General features: G+C 34.7%; 1 protein-coding gene across 1 annotated transcript in view; it reads left to right on the forward strand.

Annotated features, from left to right (window-relative positions):
* CPNE8 (copine 8) overlaps positions 1–18,207 on the forward strand; it is a 177,034-nt gene that overhangs the window by 90,449 nt on the left and 68,378 nt on the right. Inside the window, exons 8-10 of the mRNA XM_045829970.1 lie at positions 1,343–1,446; positions 6,537–6,641; positions 7,971–8,012. Of these exons, the coding sequence (XP_045685926.1) occupies positions 1,343–1,446; positions 6,537–6,641; positions 7,971–8,012 (251 nt within the window). The remainder of the gene's footprint in view (positions 1–1,342; positions 1,447–6,536; positions 6,642–7,970; positions 8,013–18,207) is intronic.

Genomic DNA, 18,207 nt, shown 5'->3' on the forward strand with positions numbered 1-18,207 from the left:
ATTCTCCAGGTGATTCTCTCACTGCTTCTTTAATGGACACCATATAAAATTTTAATCTTTAAACCTCAGATTTGGAAAGTGATCATGGTTGAAAAGCTTGAGTTATTAATGATATTTATATCGTTCTTGCCTGCTTAGAAAAGTAATGCCCACTCTAATGTGAGTATTCCTCTGGTGGGAGTGATCACATCTATAGTCTAAGTACCTAAGTAAAATGACACTCTAACAATGCTTTTCAAAATGAGAAACCTAGAGCATGAACTTCTCTGAAGTATTGTTTGAGAAATGTTTGCTAAGCAAGTATATGAATAAATGAATGAAAAACAGCATTATAGGAGGGTGCTTAATAAATTTGGCTGGACTCAGCCAAAATAAAGAGGTGGTGAATAAGAGAATGCCTTTTTTGTCATTGTTAACATTTTCATCAAATAGTAAATTTAAGTCTGTGGCCTCTTTGATTTGATCTGAATTACTCTAACCCTTCACCTCTTTCCAAAATCGTTAACATCTACTTTCAGTTAAAAAGCAAACAAACCAAAATAATGATGTTATCATTAAAATTACCATATACTTTCTACCTTTTTAAAAGCATACACTACCTAATTGAATAATATTTCATATTCTTGATTTATGACACCCCAGTTTGTTTAAGCTAAATCACATAGATTATGGATGCTTGAGTAATATAAATTGATAACAAATGATTGGTTTGACATGGTGGTTAACATACAGATCTTTATTTAAAATTAAAATGAAATGAAAAAGAAGGTGAGTTGCTTTTTTGAAATACAATGTAATAGAAATTATTTTGCAGTGTAGTTACTGAGACATTGTAGAGGGCTTGTGTATAATTAAGAGAGAGCATTACTTCCCCTCTAGATGGCCAGCTGTGTGGTCGGAGCCTGGGTCTGTCCTGTCCCTCATCTAATACATCTTAGCATCTACTACAAAACACGGTGCTGAGTAGATGTGGAGTAAACATTTCCTCAGCAATTAAAAAAAATGCTTATGTTCTAAAAATGTGTACTCAGATCATTGGAGATATGAATGAAGATTTGTATTATGATATTGGGTACCTGGAGTCATCTAGTTTAATTTCACTTTTCAGGAAAGAAATGTGACTTTTTAGAGAGTTCTAAAAAGTTATAGTTTTTTACTAGATCAAACAATTACTACATCAATTTTTCAGTCCCACAGGCCTTTAAAAAGCAATTTTATGTTGCCTGGGATTTTCACACACTTGGTCATTTGCATTCAAGTGGCAAATTTGTTTTCTTGTCAAGTCTTGCTTGTGATCTACAGTTTCTAGTTATTTGAGCTATTTTATTAATTTTGTTTTCAGGATGCTGTTCTGATGCAATTTTGTGCTAACAAATTGGACAAGAAAGACTTCTTTGGAAAATCAGATCCTTTTCTTGTATTTTATCGAAGTAATGAAGATGGCAGGTAGATTTATATTTTATTTGTTGTAACCCTATAGTAAGGATGCTATTTAAATTATTTTTCTCAGAGCTCATTAAATTGATAAACAGTAAAATATTTTTCTATTTTAAAAACTGATGTGATTTTTATATTTCAATAATAATGCATAACCTAAGCACTTCATATATTTTTTTAAATATTTAAAACTAATGGTCTTCAGCTTCATGAAAACATATCCTCTTTACTTATAAAATTATAATGTTGCCCTACTAGTATGGGAAAATTATATTTTTGTGGAGATCTAATGTATTTTGTTATAGACTTTATTTTTTTGAAGAAGAATTTGGACTTCATGGGTTGATTATTTTTTAATACTAGAGGGTTTTTTCCAATAATATCTAACACTGAATAACATTTTTTCAGTACATTCTAGTAATCTGAATATTTTTACCAGTCATGATTAGACTAGTTTTTATGTGGTTTGAAAAGGTATCCATGGGTATAGAATATAATTTAATACATAGGACTCTACCGCTAAATATATTTTATCATTTTTTTGATTCATATTTAAATACAAATATTTATGTGAAAGTTTAGTGTTCAAAATTATGGGCTAAGGTTTTGTTGCCATTGTTTAAATCATGACACTGCTACTAAATAGCTATGGGACTATAGGAGAGTTTTTTTTTTTTGTAAAGAAAAACAACTTTATTGTCATTTATTTGTTAAAACAAATATTATTGCACAACCTTTATGTGACAGTCCTAGAGTGTCTTGAAAACTCTGTAGAAAATGAGTTCACAGACATAGCTATAATAAAACGACCTTTGTGGAATACAAGCAGTGTATAAAAGGTACTGTGGTGGCACACAAGAGAGTTTTATAGGAAAGTTTTTACACCTGAGACTCAGCTTCCTCATTCACCAAATGGTCCTAATAATCATAGCTACCTAATAGGATTGTTCAGAGTATTACATTGTTACTATGCAAAAACCATTTAAAACCTTGCCTGTCACTTTGGAAAAATGTAAATATCAGCTGCTGTTGTGATTATTACCTTATAGTGTTTCTTATATTGTCTTCCTTAACTATGCATAATAAAACATTTGCTAAAGAGAAAACATCATTTAGAAAATAAAAATGAGCAGACAGGAATGAAAAAGAAAACTGTCATTACTGCTACTTAAAAATAAAACTCTTTAACATGTTAATGTTATTAATAAGTATGTAAATGTTACATAAAAATAAAACATTTGCTATTTAAAGTGAATACACTGGGCAGTAGAAAATGATGCTTTATTATTGTGGGATTTTTTGATGCAGGTACTGGGCTATTGGCTAATTTTATTGCGGTGTCATATTATTTATTGGATTTTACATACTTCTATTTTGGTGATTAAGATATCAGAGTAACATTGGCAACTGAACACAGATTTGATCCATGCAAAAAAATATTGGACAATGAAGAAAATAATCATATATGCCAGTCATTTCAAAGATAGAGAAAAACAAAAGAATGAGCTCAGAATTTCTTGAATCGCAATTTTCATGTATCCTCCTATCTGAACTACTTGTTTCCTGAATTCTCTATTTTTATTCTTCTAGTTTTCTTTGTTCATGAAGATTGCTTCACCCTGGCTGGTTTAGCTCAGTGGATTGAGCGCAGGCCTGCGAACCAAAGTGTCACCAGTTTGATCCCCAGTCAGGTCACATGCCTGGGTTGTGAGCCAGGTCCCCAGTAGGAAGCACATGAGAGGCAACCATACATTGATGTTTCTCTCCTCCTCTTTTTCTCTCCCTTCCTCTCTCTCTAAAAAATAAATAAATAAAATCCTTAAAAAGAAAAGATTGGTTCAATATATCACGTATATAATGCTACTGGTGAGAGTTACATTGCATAAATTTATTAAGCTTGTCTGATGATAATTTATTCATGAAATGAAATCTAAATATTAAGGAATTAAAGTACAAGTAATCCAAAAATCTCAAATTATTTAAAAACAATTATTACTAAAATTTGGTGAGTCTCATTTCAGAAAAATTTCCACATATATTTACACATAAAACGAATTCACCTGCTGGATCTAAGTATATATATATATTAAAACATACTTATTAATGCATTAATATATGCATTTTGTTTTAAATGAGCAAAATTTATTTACTCCTCAGTTTTTTATGTATGTCTCTTTTTTGACTACTGTGATTTTAGCCTTATTTTTAGAATTTATTTGAATAGGGAGTTACTACAAAAATTGCCTGTTGCCTAGTATATTTGCAGCTTATTTTACAGAAAAGAGTAAAACTAATTTCCACCAGAAGCATAAATAAAAACATTAATAATACATAATTATACATTTTTATTTTCTGCTTTCACAGTAATTTGGTAACTTGGCCTGTATTAATAATTAGGTAATAATTTTCCTTTGGAATAGCTGTTTTTTGGCAAGTGGCTTAATTTAAAATATTTTAATATATATTATTTAATAATTTTTTCTTATAATGCTATTTGTAATGCATCCACAAAAATTATATTTATATAAAAGTACTCCCAAATGCTAGAAAGAACTATATCAGATTCCTGCCAGAATTTTCACTAGTTACATTAGTATTGGAATTTCTAGTGAGATTTTGCTGTCTATATCACATCTAATGCACTGCGGGTGAGAATGAGTAATAGAAGACAGATGACTGCCTGGCTAATAAATAGCTCACTAAGAAGATGAGTCGCTGTCTTAAAAGAAGTTTCAAGTACCAGAGCCTTAAATTGCTATGGCTGGTGATACTAGGACTGTAACCTCAGTTTTGATTTAACCATAAGTAAAGAGGCCTAAAAGAAGTCAGTAGATTGTTGAGCATGTGGGTTTGAAGATGGTCAGTTAGTTGCCCACTGCTATCTATCTGTCTGTCTATCTATCTATCTATCTATCTATCTATCATCTATCTTCTATTTCTCTATCAAAGACTTAGTATATAGTAGAATATGATACAAGGGAAGAATCGAAAGCCCATTTGTAGATCTTTAAGTATGTATTGTATTAAGAAGGAGGGCAGATGTCTCTGTCTAAAACAAAACAATATGTATAATAGTGTCTCTATGAATTTTGCTGAAACATTTTTGTGCACTCTTGCCTTTTCTTATGTAGGTCCCTGTTTTTGTTTCCTGCTTACCTCTCTCTTATCCCCTTTGTTTTTCTTCCCTTTGCCTTAAATATGTTGATTATACCTTTCTGAGTCTTCTCTATCATTTTAATAGCTTTTGTCCCCAGTGGTTTCTAAATTGCTTAAGCGAGTCAACTCTAAGAATATTGACCACAGAGCTCTTTCAATTTAGTAACATGAGTTTCTTTAGATGGGTGAGGATACTACCAGGAAGGGGATGGTATGATGCCATAATTTTTGTAATAAATATTTGATCTCTTTATATTATATTCCTATTTGACATCTTAAAAGAAACAAACTCTTTATCCTGAAAGAAGCATAATGGACTCAAAGGCTTTTCAAAAGAGGATCTTTTCTTGTGGGGGTTAAGTGCAGAATGTTCACGGCAGTAATTGTGTAATAGTCTCGTGTTCATGACCATCAGAGAGAGCCCTGCATTTGGAATACTTTGTGACTAAGGTCTTGGTGAGGACCAGGTTCATGTATTGTTCTAAACAAAAATATTTTAAACATTTTATAGCTCGTGAACTGCTGCATAAATTCACATTAGGCGAGACAATTTATGAGACTCTATTAATGTCTGGAGACTGAATGGTTTGGTGGAGACAACACTAGAAATTGAATCAGGAAACTGGGTTTAAGGCTTTGTGGATCTGTTCCTTCTTGTGTATTCTTGAGTTGCTATCTTCTGTCCCTCTAGGAATTCTTCAGATGTATGGAACCAACAATTTAGATGAAGAAGGTCTCACTAAAATGCATGATGTTAATTTAAATAGGGCCATGGGCTCCCAGGGATCCTACTCCTTTTCATTAATACATCAATGTTTCCTCTCTCCCAGACACTTCAGCACTCTGTTCTCTTTCTTCTTTGCTGGTCATGCTTCTAATATCATAAGAAAATGGAAGCAATTGGAGAACTTCGTATGGCCCTGTCCCAGCATCCACCCCATGCTGTGGTACTGTGGCTTTGTCCTCAGTGCACCTGAAAGGTGACTCCTGCATTGGTCCCCTGGACCCGCCTTGAGGACAGTGCTCCAGCCTTTCTCCTCTTTCTCTCACAAATCGCACATTGGTTCCTCTCTAGTGGATATTTTCCTTCAGCCCACAAGCTTGCCATTACTTCCTCCTTTTTTTAAACAAAAAAAGAGTTAAAAAGTAACAACAACAAAACCTTTCACTTGACTAATAGTTCCCCTTAAGCTACCCCCAATTTCTCATTTTCTTTTTAAAGTTGAACTCCCCCAAAATGTTGTTTATACACTCATCCTCAATTCCTCATCTCTTTCTCAAGCCAATTCAAACCCAGCGTTTGTCCCCAGCACTCCAGCAACACTGCTTTCCTCAGGGTTTGACGACTGTCATGTTTTTTTTAATATATATATGTTAATGCTTTTTAAAAAATATTTATATTTTTAAGATTTTATTTATTTATTTTTAGAGAGGGGAAGGGAGGGGGAAAGAGAGAGAGAGAGAAACATCAATGTGTGGATGCCTCTCACGTGGCCTCCACTGTGGACATGGCCTGCAACCCAGGCATGTGCCCTGACTGGGAATCGAACCTGTGATGCTTTGGTTCGCAGCCCACACTCAACCCACTGAGCTACGCCAGCTAGGGCTAACTGTCATGTTTTTAGTGACCCATGGATATTTTTCACTGTCTTAATATCCCATCTCAAGTTTTAGAGATTGCTTGTTTACAAAGCATCTTTAGAATTTACTGAACATTTGGCAGAATATCATTTATAGTAAATTCAATTCAAAATATTATTGCTTTGTATTATAGTGAGCTAATCTTTAAAGTTTTAATATCACAAATCCCTTATTAAATAATATAGCAGCAACAAAGGGACTGGCAACATTTATTCTGCACAAAAAGAAAGGAGAGAATGACAACTAAAACAATATATCATACTTGAATCATGAAAATAACTGAGAAAAATTTTTTTTTACAGTTTTACAATTTGTCATAAAACAGAAGTTGTGAAAAACACTCTGAATCCTGTTTGGCAAGCATTCAAGATCTCAGTCAGAGCGTTGTGCAATGGTGACTATGACAGGTAAAATAAGGGACTCTTGTGAGAGCTTTGATTATTCACTACAGATTTTGTATGTAATAATCCTAATTCAGTTAAAAAAATTAAAGTGGCTTCTTCACCAATGTAAATTTATATTCACAAAAGAATGAGTGAGTTATTTAGAATTTTAAAAATAACTTTTTTCTTTAAATCCACAGTAATTTGGAGGAAGAGGAATAATTTGGCAAATTAAAATTGGCTATACTGTTTTCCCAAGAACAAAGATATGGGAAGTGCTATATTGAATATTAGTCTAACTTTTAAAATAGCATGCAAAAGTCATTCCAGAATTTTCATTGCCTCAAGGCTTTCACTTGTCATTGTCTTTCTAGATTGGAACAAGTAAATAGGTGACATATAAGACTATGGCTAGATATATTATCAACCCTGTAAACTCTTGAAAATGCTATTGACAACACTGTTCTCGTGGTTGCTGAATCATCTAAGTTCTATAGATCTAGAACAGGGAGATTCTGATGTTTTACAAGTAGGTGTCGGTGGTAGTCTTGGAGATCTTTCTATTATATACCTGAAAATTTCTTAATATCCAAACTCTTTTTCATGTAAAAGTTTTTTGTAGGGTTATAATATAAAAACCCTATTCACCCCAAAAGGAAAACAAATAAATAGAAAGGAAAAAAAAATCAATCTATGTATCTTATTACTTGTATATTAGAAAAGTGGAAGTTTATTCTATTAATTAATATAGAAGGAACTGTTGATTATCGATGTTATTATTTTTGTTTAAAAATTTATCATACTACTTGACTGTCATTTTATTCATTTAATAGGATTGTGACTTAATTTAACTAGTTGTTCTTTCTCTTCGAAAGTCATCTTCATAATGTGGTTCAGCATCACCTGATTAGCCTTGTAGAAATTCAGGTTCTCAGGTCCAACCCAAGCTTCCTAAACCAGCCACTCCGGGTCCAACAAGCTATGTTTTGACAAGCTCTCTGTGTGGTTCTGCTCTGTTCTGGGATGAGAAATCCTGCTCTAACACAGTTTTTCAAGAGTAGGGAAGTAGCTGGATGCCTCCCTGCTGTGGAAGGAGCTCTGTCAAACCACACGTCACTCCCGGACACTTTCCCTACTCCCCCAAAGAATCCGTGCAGATTTTAAAAACTTATGTTAAGACATTCATTGAGTGATAGCAATACAATTAGCGAAAGCAACTTCAATCTACTTTGTAAGACCTTCAGGCATATATACTATTTTACATAAAAAAGCTGCAACTTATTTTTAGATTCTCAATCATATATTATTTTTATCTTACTAAGTAATGCTTTGTGTGTGTTTTCCCCTGGACAGAACAATCAAAGTAGAGGTGTATGACTGGGACCGAGACGGCAGGTAAGATGTTGTCTTTTCTTGCATTCTTGCCCTAGAGACTGAATATGCTTTAAGAAGCAAGCATACTAAAATGGCTGTTTTTTTTGTTTTAATTTTATCTTGTTTTTCCAAATGTTACTGAAGTGTTAACGAGATTTTAATAAGTGCATTTTCTTTAACTGGGACATTGAAATAGAGATCTTCATTTCCAGTAACATAATAAATTTGGATCTGATGATTTCTCATTGTATCCAACTTACAGATATCTAGTTTTATAGCTGTACAGTAATGATTCTGAAATTTCTGTATTTTATAATCTCTGAAGGTTCCTATAATCTTTATATCCCATATCATTCATGGGAACACAACTGAGTGTCCACCCCTTCCTCTGCAAAAGACATACCCCTCACAAACCAACAACAAAAGAAAATGCTAGAATTACATCTGGTGATTGCCATATAAATAGTTGTGCAGAGTTCTGCAAGTATGGTCTCCCTTTGTTAAAGATTTATCATAGCAGATGTTAAAGATTTAAAAAAAGAGAGAGAGAATGTACTATTTTTTTTCTTTGTAAATGTTTTCCCACTGTTTCTACAGTTTTAAGTAGGATCGATATTGAGGTGTTTTTAAATGTTGTTAACGCTAAGATGTCCAGAAATGCTCAACTCTTGCCTTGGCCTAGATGACCAATTTTCAACTGATGTACCACAAGAATTTTTAAAACATGCAATAGCTGACTATTTAGTCAGGGGCACTGACCTTTTTTCTCTTAGACTGTCAGATAAAAAAAATTACAACAGCCAGCACAATAGCTGTGTGGTGTGAATGAATCAAAATTATACATATTTTTGATCAGATCAGCAAAAAATATAGTATATTATCTGGTATGCCACAAGGTTTCAGTAATTAGTATATGTGTGCTATTAGAAGGAAAAGGTTGACAGTTGCTGGCCTAGATAACTGTCTCTCCAGGTAGTCCCAGGGACTGAGTGTATATACAGAGGCCAAATGGGAAGACAAAGAGCATTTAACTTTGCTTGGCTACATGCCCTAAACTCCCACCCAAATGTCACTGATAAATGGAGCCAAAGCATGAAGTCAAATCTCAAGATCTAAGGCCTTTCTTCCCGAATTATATGCTAATCAGCAGCCAGGCTCCAAGGGTCTGGATACCTGAGCACTCCTGTTCGTACAGGAACAATTTTGATCAAAAAGCATGTCCTGTCCTGAGGGGGAACCTCCCCTCATCCCTTCTGCTGCTCAGGTGGGAAGATGCCTAATTGCAGCGCCTCATACACACACCTTGTGCCATTTTCCCATACACTCACACACGTGGTCCATTAGGTGTCCTGGAATTAAGCCCAATTAGTATTTTCTCCTTTCTAAGGAGTGATAAGGGGGGATAGAGAGAGAAGTAGAGATCACACTCCACACTTCAGCAACTACCAAACATATAAGACTCAGTGGTTTCAATGTTCAAGGTACATCCCAACATGACTGCGGTAAAGTAGCCAAATGTTGTTTGATGTTTATTCTTTTTTTATGCTCTTTTAAAAAAGATTTTATTTATTTATTTTTAGAGAGGGAAGGGAGGGAGAAAGAGAGAGAGAGAGAGAGAGAGAGAGAGAGAAACATTTATGTGCGATTGCTGGGGGCCGTGGCCTGCAACCCAGGCATGTGCCCTGACTGGGAATTGAACCTGAGATGCCTGGTTTGCAGCCCGTGCTGCAATCCACTGAGCTATGCTAGCCAGGGCCTGACATTTACTCTTAGAGACGATCAATGCTGTATCTTTTTGATCTTTACATCTCTGTCAGATTATTCATTTAATTAATTATTTAGGTTTTCTTTACACAAATTCTACATCCATTCTGAAGAAATCTCACAAGAAAACCTTGTGTTTTCCCATAGGGACTGATGCCTCATTGCTTCACTAAACTTTATTTACTGAGAAAATGAGTTTTGCTGCTCAGAATAAATGGAAAAAGAAATAATGCCAATCTGAGTATGGTAGGGTTTTATGCCTTATATACTATACCAAGATGATATAAATCTGGGGTATATGATATACATTCTTATGATGAATCATAAAACATTTTAATTGAGAATGAGCAAAAGTTTGGCCTTTCCCTAGTAATTGTAGGAAATCAGAGAAAAGATTTTAATTTAACAACCTAAAAATGAGAGGTGTAAATTCCAATTTCTTGTGTATCCATGACAATTCAACCCAAATTTGCAAAAATTGTAGATATTTTGTCTTGTTTTGAAAGGTGAGTTTTTACGATTCTCCTGTTGTCTTCAGTCTACTTCTGAGTTACAGAATTGTTGAATAGCTTTGAAGATCAGAGTTACCTTGGAATTTAATTGTTCTTTCTTCTGATGTTGGCATTTTGAACATTCCTATACAGATTGTGACTTGTTGGTTGTCTCTAATGTGCCAGGTATTCTCTGAGCATTTTTCATATTATTCCCCACTTAATCTTTACAATAAGAGATAAATACTACATTGATATCGTTTTACAGATTAAGAAATCGAGGGAAAGAAGTAATAAGGCCTAAAGTCACACAACTAAAATGGCGGAGCCGGGACGTGAACTCCTGCCATGTGCTTCCAACAGTGCACTCATTACAATATACTGTATATTTATTTCTACAGCATTATAATTGTGAATTCTGGCACATAAATAAAAGCCTTCGACCATGGGCACTGTCCTTACTCCAGGATTCCTTTTAACTGATAATGTAATTATGAAGAATTCAAGGGCTATTTAAGAAAGTATAGCAGTATGTCATGTGACATTTTATGTTATCTGAATAGTGGATGAAACATTCCTAGGAAGCAAGTTTTATGTTACAGGAAGTTAGGTAGAGAGAAATGAGTGTGATACATTTTGAAAGAATACTAGCAAACATTGAATGGGCCAGTGAAATATATAAAGGAGTTGTTTTAGATTGTGACAATGAGAGCTAAAGTGAGATCAGGAGCAAGCGAAAGGGAGTAGAGTTAGGGAGACAAATAGAGATAGAGAAAGAGGTTATTTATGGAATGTAGTTAAAAGAACTGAAGGATTTGGATCTTTAGACTGGGGAAATTTTTTTCAATAAAAATGATGATTTACTTTTTGGGACATGGATTTAGAAACAAGGGAAATTTTTAGATAGGAGATTTTCTAAGCTCATGTTGTCATTGGATCATCAGTGCTTTGGGGGAAAGATTGCCACTGGTTCATATGACGTTGATTAATTTTTAAATTTCACTTCAATGTGCCATTGTTAACAGCACATTCAGAACAAGTCTGAAGAGTTAAAGAACTTTAAACATTCCTTAGAAATGAATTTGATTAGTAGAATAATTAGAGGAAAGTATTGTGATTTTATAAGTGCTCTAGTAACTTCTTACAAATGGTGTAAGATGTTCTTTCTTTAATCCAAAATATAGCTCTACATTTTGTATGAAAAATTTGTGTGTAATTCTGTATAATCCATGTGCACTAAAGCAGCATTTTTCAAAGTTAGCAAAATTATCCGTTTGTGGATGACATATAAAAAAGCAAAATTAAAATCATGATTAAATAATCCTTGAAAACCTTTTCAACTAAATAATGTATATGAAATTCAAAAAGCATATTAGTCTCCAGTAAAAATGATACATAAAAGCCATAAAATCCAAATACTAGTTTTATAATGCAGTAATAATAGTCACTGTATAGATTCTTATATGAGTTGGTACTCCAGCTTGTGGTTATGTGTGGTATAGTAACATGAGGTTACTATACTTGTTTTCAAGTATTTTTGTTTATCTGGCATAATTTCCCAAGTTCTTTCCTTAAATCAAAGTGGAATATATGACACTCCTTGTATTTCATAGTACAGTGTAATGACCAGCAGAGATTGGTTCCTATTCTTTATATTTATTTTCTCATAATATTTAATAGTTGTTGCAAATCCTGTACATGTGTCACCCTTTTTAGGAAAGATTATTTGCACAGTGATTTTTTTTTGACAGTCTAAACCAACATTTTCCAATAGAAATATAAGGTGAGCCACATATGCAATTTTAAATTTGCTCATGGCAACATTAAAATTAAACCAGTGAAATTAATGTGATAATATATTTTATTTAATTCTATATGTTCAAAATATTATTTAATATTGGGCCAATATAAAAATTACTGAGAAATTTTACATTTTTTAAAATTATAAGTCTTTGGAATCTGGTGTGTATTTTATCTGTACAGCACACCTCAGTTCAACTAGCTACATATCAAGTGCCCTATATCAACATATGGACAGCACCATGTAGACTTCAATAAAAAGTGTACAGCATGCATCCTAAGTAACTTCATATCAGATGGAATGTTTGCCTACATTTAACAGAAGTTTAGAATTGTCCCCTTATAAAATCTGGAAAAAACTCTTTAGACGTCTGTATTTTGTGTATGAATTTAACCACAAGAAACCAAGAAATAGTCTCATCTTTCAATCTAGAGGGAATATTTTGCTCAAAGATTCCAGGTAGAAAATGCTTCAAAGTGTTACTTGCTTACAATCACATCCTGCTTCATTAGCTAGGGTACTTCAGATAGTCGAGGTGATGATGACATTCACAGATTAGGAGCTTTCAGAAGTGGTGTGATCTTGAGTCAGAATTTTGATGGTGTGTTTGACTCAATTCATCAACTTGAAATTATTTCTGAAGCAAACATCTCTTGCATCTCTTGTATTTGGTGCTATACAAAAATGATAATGCTGTTGAGTGAGTAAGCAGTTTACAAGAAATTAGGTGCCTTGAACTCATCTAGAATGGAAGAAACATAGTCATTTGTCCTTTTTTATTTAAACACATTGGCAATGGCCTGAGTGTAGAGGCATTACTTGACCTTGGTATGAATAATCAGTTTAAATGTACTTGATTTCCTGCAAGTTAAACCACTTTACCTAAATCATCCCCATGACTCCCACCATTTCTTCAAGGGATGTGAAGAAAGAATATTTAACTCTCATTTTAACAATTGAAAACGTGGAATGCTGAGAAACCAACTAGTCTGGGTTACAAGGCAATCAGTGGAGGTAACCTTGACAAACTTCAATTGCTTGAAGTTGCTTCAGCTGACTATGTGTAGCTTAATTTAAAATACAGAAGGGATGATGGAACAGCTCTGCATCAAAACCATGTGGCTCTGATGTGGAACTGGTTGTAAACGGGCCACCAAGTAGCTCCCTGTCAAATGATGATTTGATGAAAGGGCTCAGCCTGTGATGTCTGCTGAACAGGAAGAGAGAGAGCTTCGTTGTTACTACTCTGTATTTGATCAAATCTAGTCATTTTAAGTGGTGATACTTATAATAAGTGGAAATTTCCTTTATCTATGAAATGTGTATGGATGCTATAAATTTTTAGTTGTCTTTAAAGATAATATTTGGTAAATGCACTTAATGTCTTATTGCTATGATTATACATCATCATGATATGAAATAAGTGATTCCAGGGCTACACTCGAGAATTTATTTGTAAGTTATCTATGGCATTACAACTTGTTTAGGAGGAACACTTGTAAACCTTTTATATTATTTCATTTATTTTAAATTTCTTATTCTAATTAATCCTTCCCTGAAAATAGCCCTCTATTTGCTTGTAGCTGACTCCTGAAAGCATATTCAATAGGCAAAATTGAGACTCTTTTCTCATTCCACTACCTGTCACGTCTTCTAGACTTAAGAAATGCTGATAATGGAATATCGTAATGTACATGTTTGTTACTGACATACCGATTTTTCTTCCATCTATGAGAGTTTTAGGTAATGGTTTTCTCAGTTGCAGCTTGTGGGGTTTTTTACCCCTTTTCCCTTTCAATCTATCATTCTGTCCTCATGAAAGATTGATTGAATTATGTATGTATCTGATACCTGAAGTGATAATCTTTTTTTTTTTACTTCTGTATGCTTATATTTATGATGCAGTGGAAGGAAATTCTATTAATGTATTTTCAAAGAAATTGTTATGGAGTATTTATTATGTACTAATGTGTTTGCCAGGTGATGTGATTTAATGAGAAACTTAAATGTTTATATAACAATATTTAATATTCCTTAATATATTTTGTTATATACTTCCACTTACCTGGAGTGACTTTGGAATCTCTCAGGTCTATATTTCAAGGGGGAAAAAAGATTTTTCTCATTTTCAATAAAGAAAATGATATAAACATTTCACATTGGCCCTTTACTAAGAAATATTTGGAGGTAGATGTTGGGATGTTTCAGGGTTTGCCCTGAGCTCTTCTATTACCATTAACTTGCTTAGATGGCCTCCCACTTTGAAAGCCCTTCTGTGTTCATTTTTGCCTGTTGGTTTTCTGTTCAAGCCCAATTTAAATGCTATCACTTGTCTGAAATCTTTCGGTATACATCTAAACTCATTTAATTCCTTTCTCCTATGAGTTGTGTTTTCCATTTAGGAGATTTATTAGCATATCTAATGCATTATGACTTAGATTGAAATGGTTTGTTTTTGCTTTATCTTTCATATTTGTGAACTTTCATATTTGTAAAATGATTTCATAGTGGTAAATTCCTGAGGTTAAGAACTGTGGTTTATTACTTTTCACAGGGCAGATTACAGTACCTTTAAAGTAGTAGCTTCTTGCTGTGTTATTTCAAAACTGTAGAAGAGAGTGTTTGAAATAACTTCGCCATCTTTCTAATAAACACTCAATTCTCCATCAGTGCTTTTAGATCTCCTCATTTCCACCTTTTACTCAGAATTATGAAATTATCTTCAATAATATTAGAGCTTTTATTTCTGTAGTAAAATGTTAGTCAATGAGTAACTAATTAAGCTGTCATTTTCTGTCTCTTTTTTCACTATTTGCAGACATCTTAGATTTTATATTAAGATCATATATTGTGATCTCCTTGTCATACAGATTAAATTGTCTGCTTTATTCCATGTTCAAATATTGATGACTTTCACCAACTCAACAGCAGAACTAATTTAAATAAATACATTTATAGTGTAAATTTTGATTTTTGATCACTTTACTATTTATTTTATTTGCCTTAATTAGAATGTCATTATCGAATTGGAATATAAATTAATTTCTGATTTTGGTATATTATTAGAAGCCTTAGGGATGGGAAGGACCTTTAGAGTTAACTTTTTATTTTAGAAGGAGGAGGCTGAGTCTAATTATTTACAATTTTGAATTAATCATCTGCTTCAGTGTTAAATCAGCCTTTCCTCTCATAGGTTTTATTTCATTGTGAGAATACCTGGGTGATATTAAAATTTTTCATCAACTATCAAAATAGATGAGAGCTGTACCATAGGAATAGGGTCCTGGAAGCCCTTTCCTTTGCCAAGGTCAGTTGTTTAATTGCTAAATTATAGGGTGGCCTGAAGAGTCCAGGGGAGTATCCTCGGAAGCTGGGGTAGTAGGAGGGCACATGGAGATTCTGAACAGTGTGTATTCATCATTGTGAGACTAGACAGATGTCTATATATCTTTACATCTGTTTTTATTCTACTGATCTGCACCTGTTGAATATTAATCTCTACACATTACCATAATCCAAAATTTGCGGACTTGAAAAATTATAATCATATTGACCCCTCCCTTGCTTTCATCCACCATATCCAATCAACTGCCATCTCTTCTACCTGTAATAAATGACCAAAAAAATGATGCTGATTTTAGTGAAGTGAATTTTTAATTATTTACAGTTTCCACTAGGTTAACAGATGGAATAAATATGGATATTTATAAAAAGAGTAAAAATATTTATTACTAAGTTAAAATGGGTTTTTGCTACAGTATCAATTTGTATAACAATGTAATGGGAATAATTAAAAAAATAAACAGATACTGGAAGAATAGTAAAGAGAGCAACAAAACAACAGAAAATAATTTTACAGCCCTGGCTGGTGTGGCTCAGTGGATTGAGTGCCAGCCTGTGAACCAAAGGGTCATGGGTTCGATTCCTAGTCAGGGTACATGCCTGGGTTGCAGGTCAGGTCTCCAGTAGGAGGTATGCAAGAAGCAACCACACATTGATGTTTCTCTCCCTTTCTTTCTCCTACCATCCCTTCTCATTAAAAATAAAATAATACCCTGGCTGGCGTAGCTCAGTGGATTGAGTGCGGGCTGGGAACCAAAGTGTCCCAGGTTCGATTCCCAGCCAGGGTACATGCCTGGGTTGCAGGCCATGACCCCCAGCAACCACACATTGATGTTTCTCTCTCTATCTCTATCTCTATCTCTATCTCCCTCCCTTCCCTCTCTAAAAATAAATAAATAAAATCTTTAAAAATAATAATAATAATAATAATAATAATAAAATCTTTTAAAAAAGAAAAATTAAAATGCAGTTTACAATACAGTTCTTGCTTTTCATAACTTTCAATATTTTGTGCCAATCCCTTCTGGCCTGAAATGTTTCTGTTGAGAAAATAGCTGACAGTTTTATGAGAAGCCTCTTGTAGGTTACTGTCTGTCTCTTGCTGCTTTTAAGATTCTCTCTTTGTCTTTAACCTTTGCCATGTTAATTGTGATATGTCTTGGCTTGGACCTTTTTGGGACTTGTGTGTCTTTTTTTTTCACCAGCTTAGGGAAGTCTTTAGTCATTATTTCTTTGAGTAAATCCTCAAGCCCTTGCTCGATCTCTTCTTTTCTGGCACCCATATGATGTGGATTTTGCTGTGCTTGATGTCCCAGAGGTCTCTTAAACTATCCTCATTAAAATTTTTCTTCTCTTTTTGCTATTGTGATTGGGTCTTTTTTGCTAGCCTTGTTTTCCCACATCACTGATTTGATCCTCTACTTCATCTAACTTACCATTGATTCCTTCTGGCATTCTTTATTTTAAATATTGTATCCTTAATTTCTGAAAGATTCCTTTTTATTATTGGTTTTGCCCTTTTTAATGCTATCTCTTTGTTTAAGTTCTCATTGAGTTATTCCATTCTTCTAAATCCTCGAGCATTCTTGCAATCATTCTTTTGCATTCTATAGCTGGTAAATTGCTTGCTTTCATTTAATTTAGTACTGATTTCTGGGGATTTCTTCTGTTCTTTCATTTGTGGTACGTTTCTTTGTCTCCTCATTTTGGCTGCCTCTCTGTATTTGTTTCTGTGTATTAGGTAAATTTGGTATGTCTTCCAGTCTTGGTATGGTGGCTGTATGCAGTAGTTGTCTTGTGAAGCTCAGTGGCACAGTCTCTCTGATCACCTGTGCTAAGAGCTCCAGGAACATCTGTTGTTCTGATTATGTGAGTTCTCCTGTTATAGTCGAATTTTGATTGCTGTTGGCCCATTTGTGGGTGAGGTTGTCCCTCAGGCTGGCTGACTATGAGGATTGACCCAGACTGCAGTGTATGTGCTGCTGTGTGGGAACAGATTTTATGAAGTGGAATTCACCCCAGCAGGGTCTGGTGTCTGAGATCTCCCTTTGGGTCTGCTATTTGTGGAGCTAATCGGGTTATGCTTTGATGTGATCTGAAGCCTGCCACTGGGTTTATTGGTGCTGGGGATCTTGGGAGGGATTCTGCATCAGCCCTGGGCTACCTGTTTGGTGCTATAAAGTGGTCCACGGTTTGCAGCTGCTTCTGCTGGGCCTCAGTGTGTGTGGAAAGGGCCAAGCTGCATAACAAGTCTGGCTTTCACCAGCACCAAGCCCAGTGCCAGGCCAGCAAAAGGCCTGGGACAGCCTGAGAGCTGCCTCTGTCTGCCAGCTGCCTGTTAGCCCAGTCAGTGAAAGAGCCTCTATGGTACATGCTGAGTGTCAGGTAGTTTCTCAGTGAGTCACCAGGCAGGCATCGGTGGTGTTTACCAGGTGGTGCAGATTCAGATTTGGTGCCAGTTCTGCATTTGTGGTCATTCATCAGCTGCTACCTGCCTGGGGTTTGTAGACTTTTGTGGTGGAGTTGGGACTCAGGGATTTGTCAGGGTGAAACCAGAAGAGTTTATTACTCTAAAATATACCAAGATTTGTCTGTGTGGAAGGAGGGCTCCACATAAGAATGGTGGTGCTGGAATGCGAGAGAAAAAATGGCCCTTGTCTGTGAGCTACAAAACTCAGTTGTTTACATTCCCCTGAGTCTGCTAAGACCGCTTCAAGAGCCTTCCATGAAAGACTGCACTATGGGTCCAGGCTAGTGGCAGCCAGGTGGCTTCTCTGCAGGTAGAGCTTGGAATGGCAAGGACATGGGGAGTCTGGAG

The sequence above is a fragment of the Phyllostomus hastatus genome, unplaced genomic scaffold, assembly GCF_019186645.2.
Source record: "Phyllostomus hastatus isolate PE091 unplaced genomic scaffold, TTU_PhHast_1.1 phas_scaffold_93, whole genome shotgun sequence".
Classification (NCBI taxonomy): Eukaryota; Metazoa; Chordata; class Mammalia; order Chiroptera; family Phyllostomidae; genus Phyllostomus; species Phyllostomus hastatus.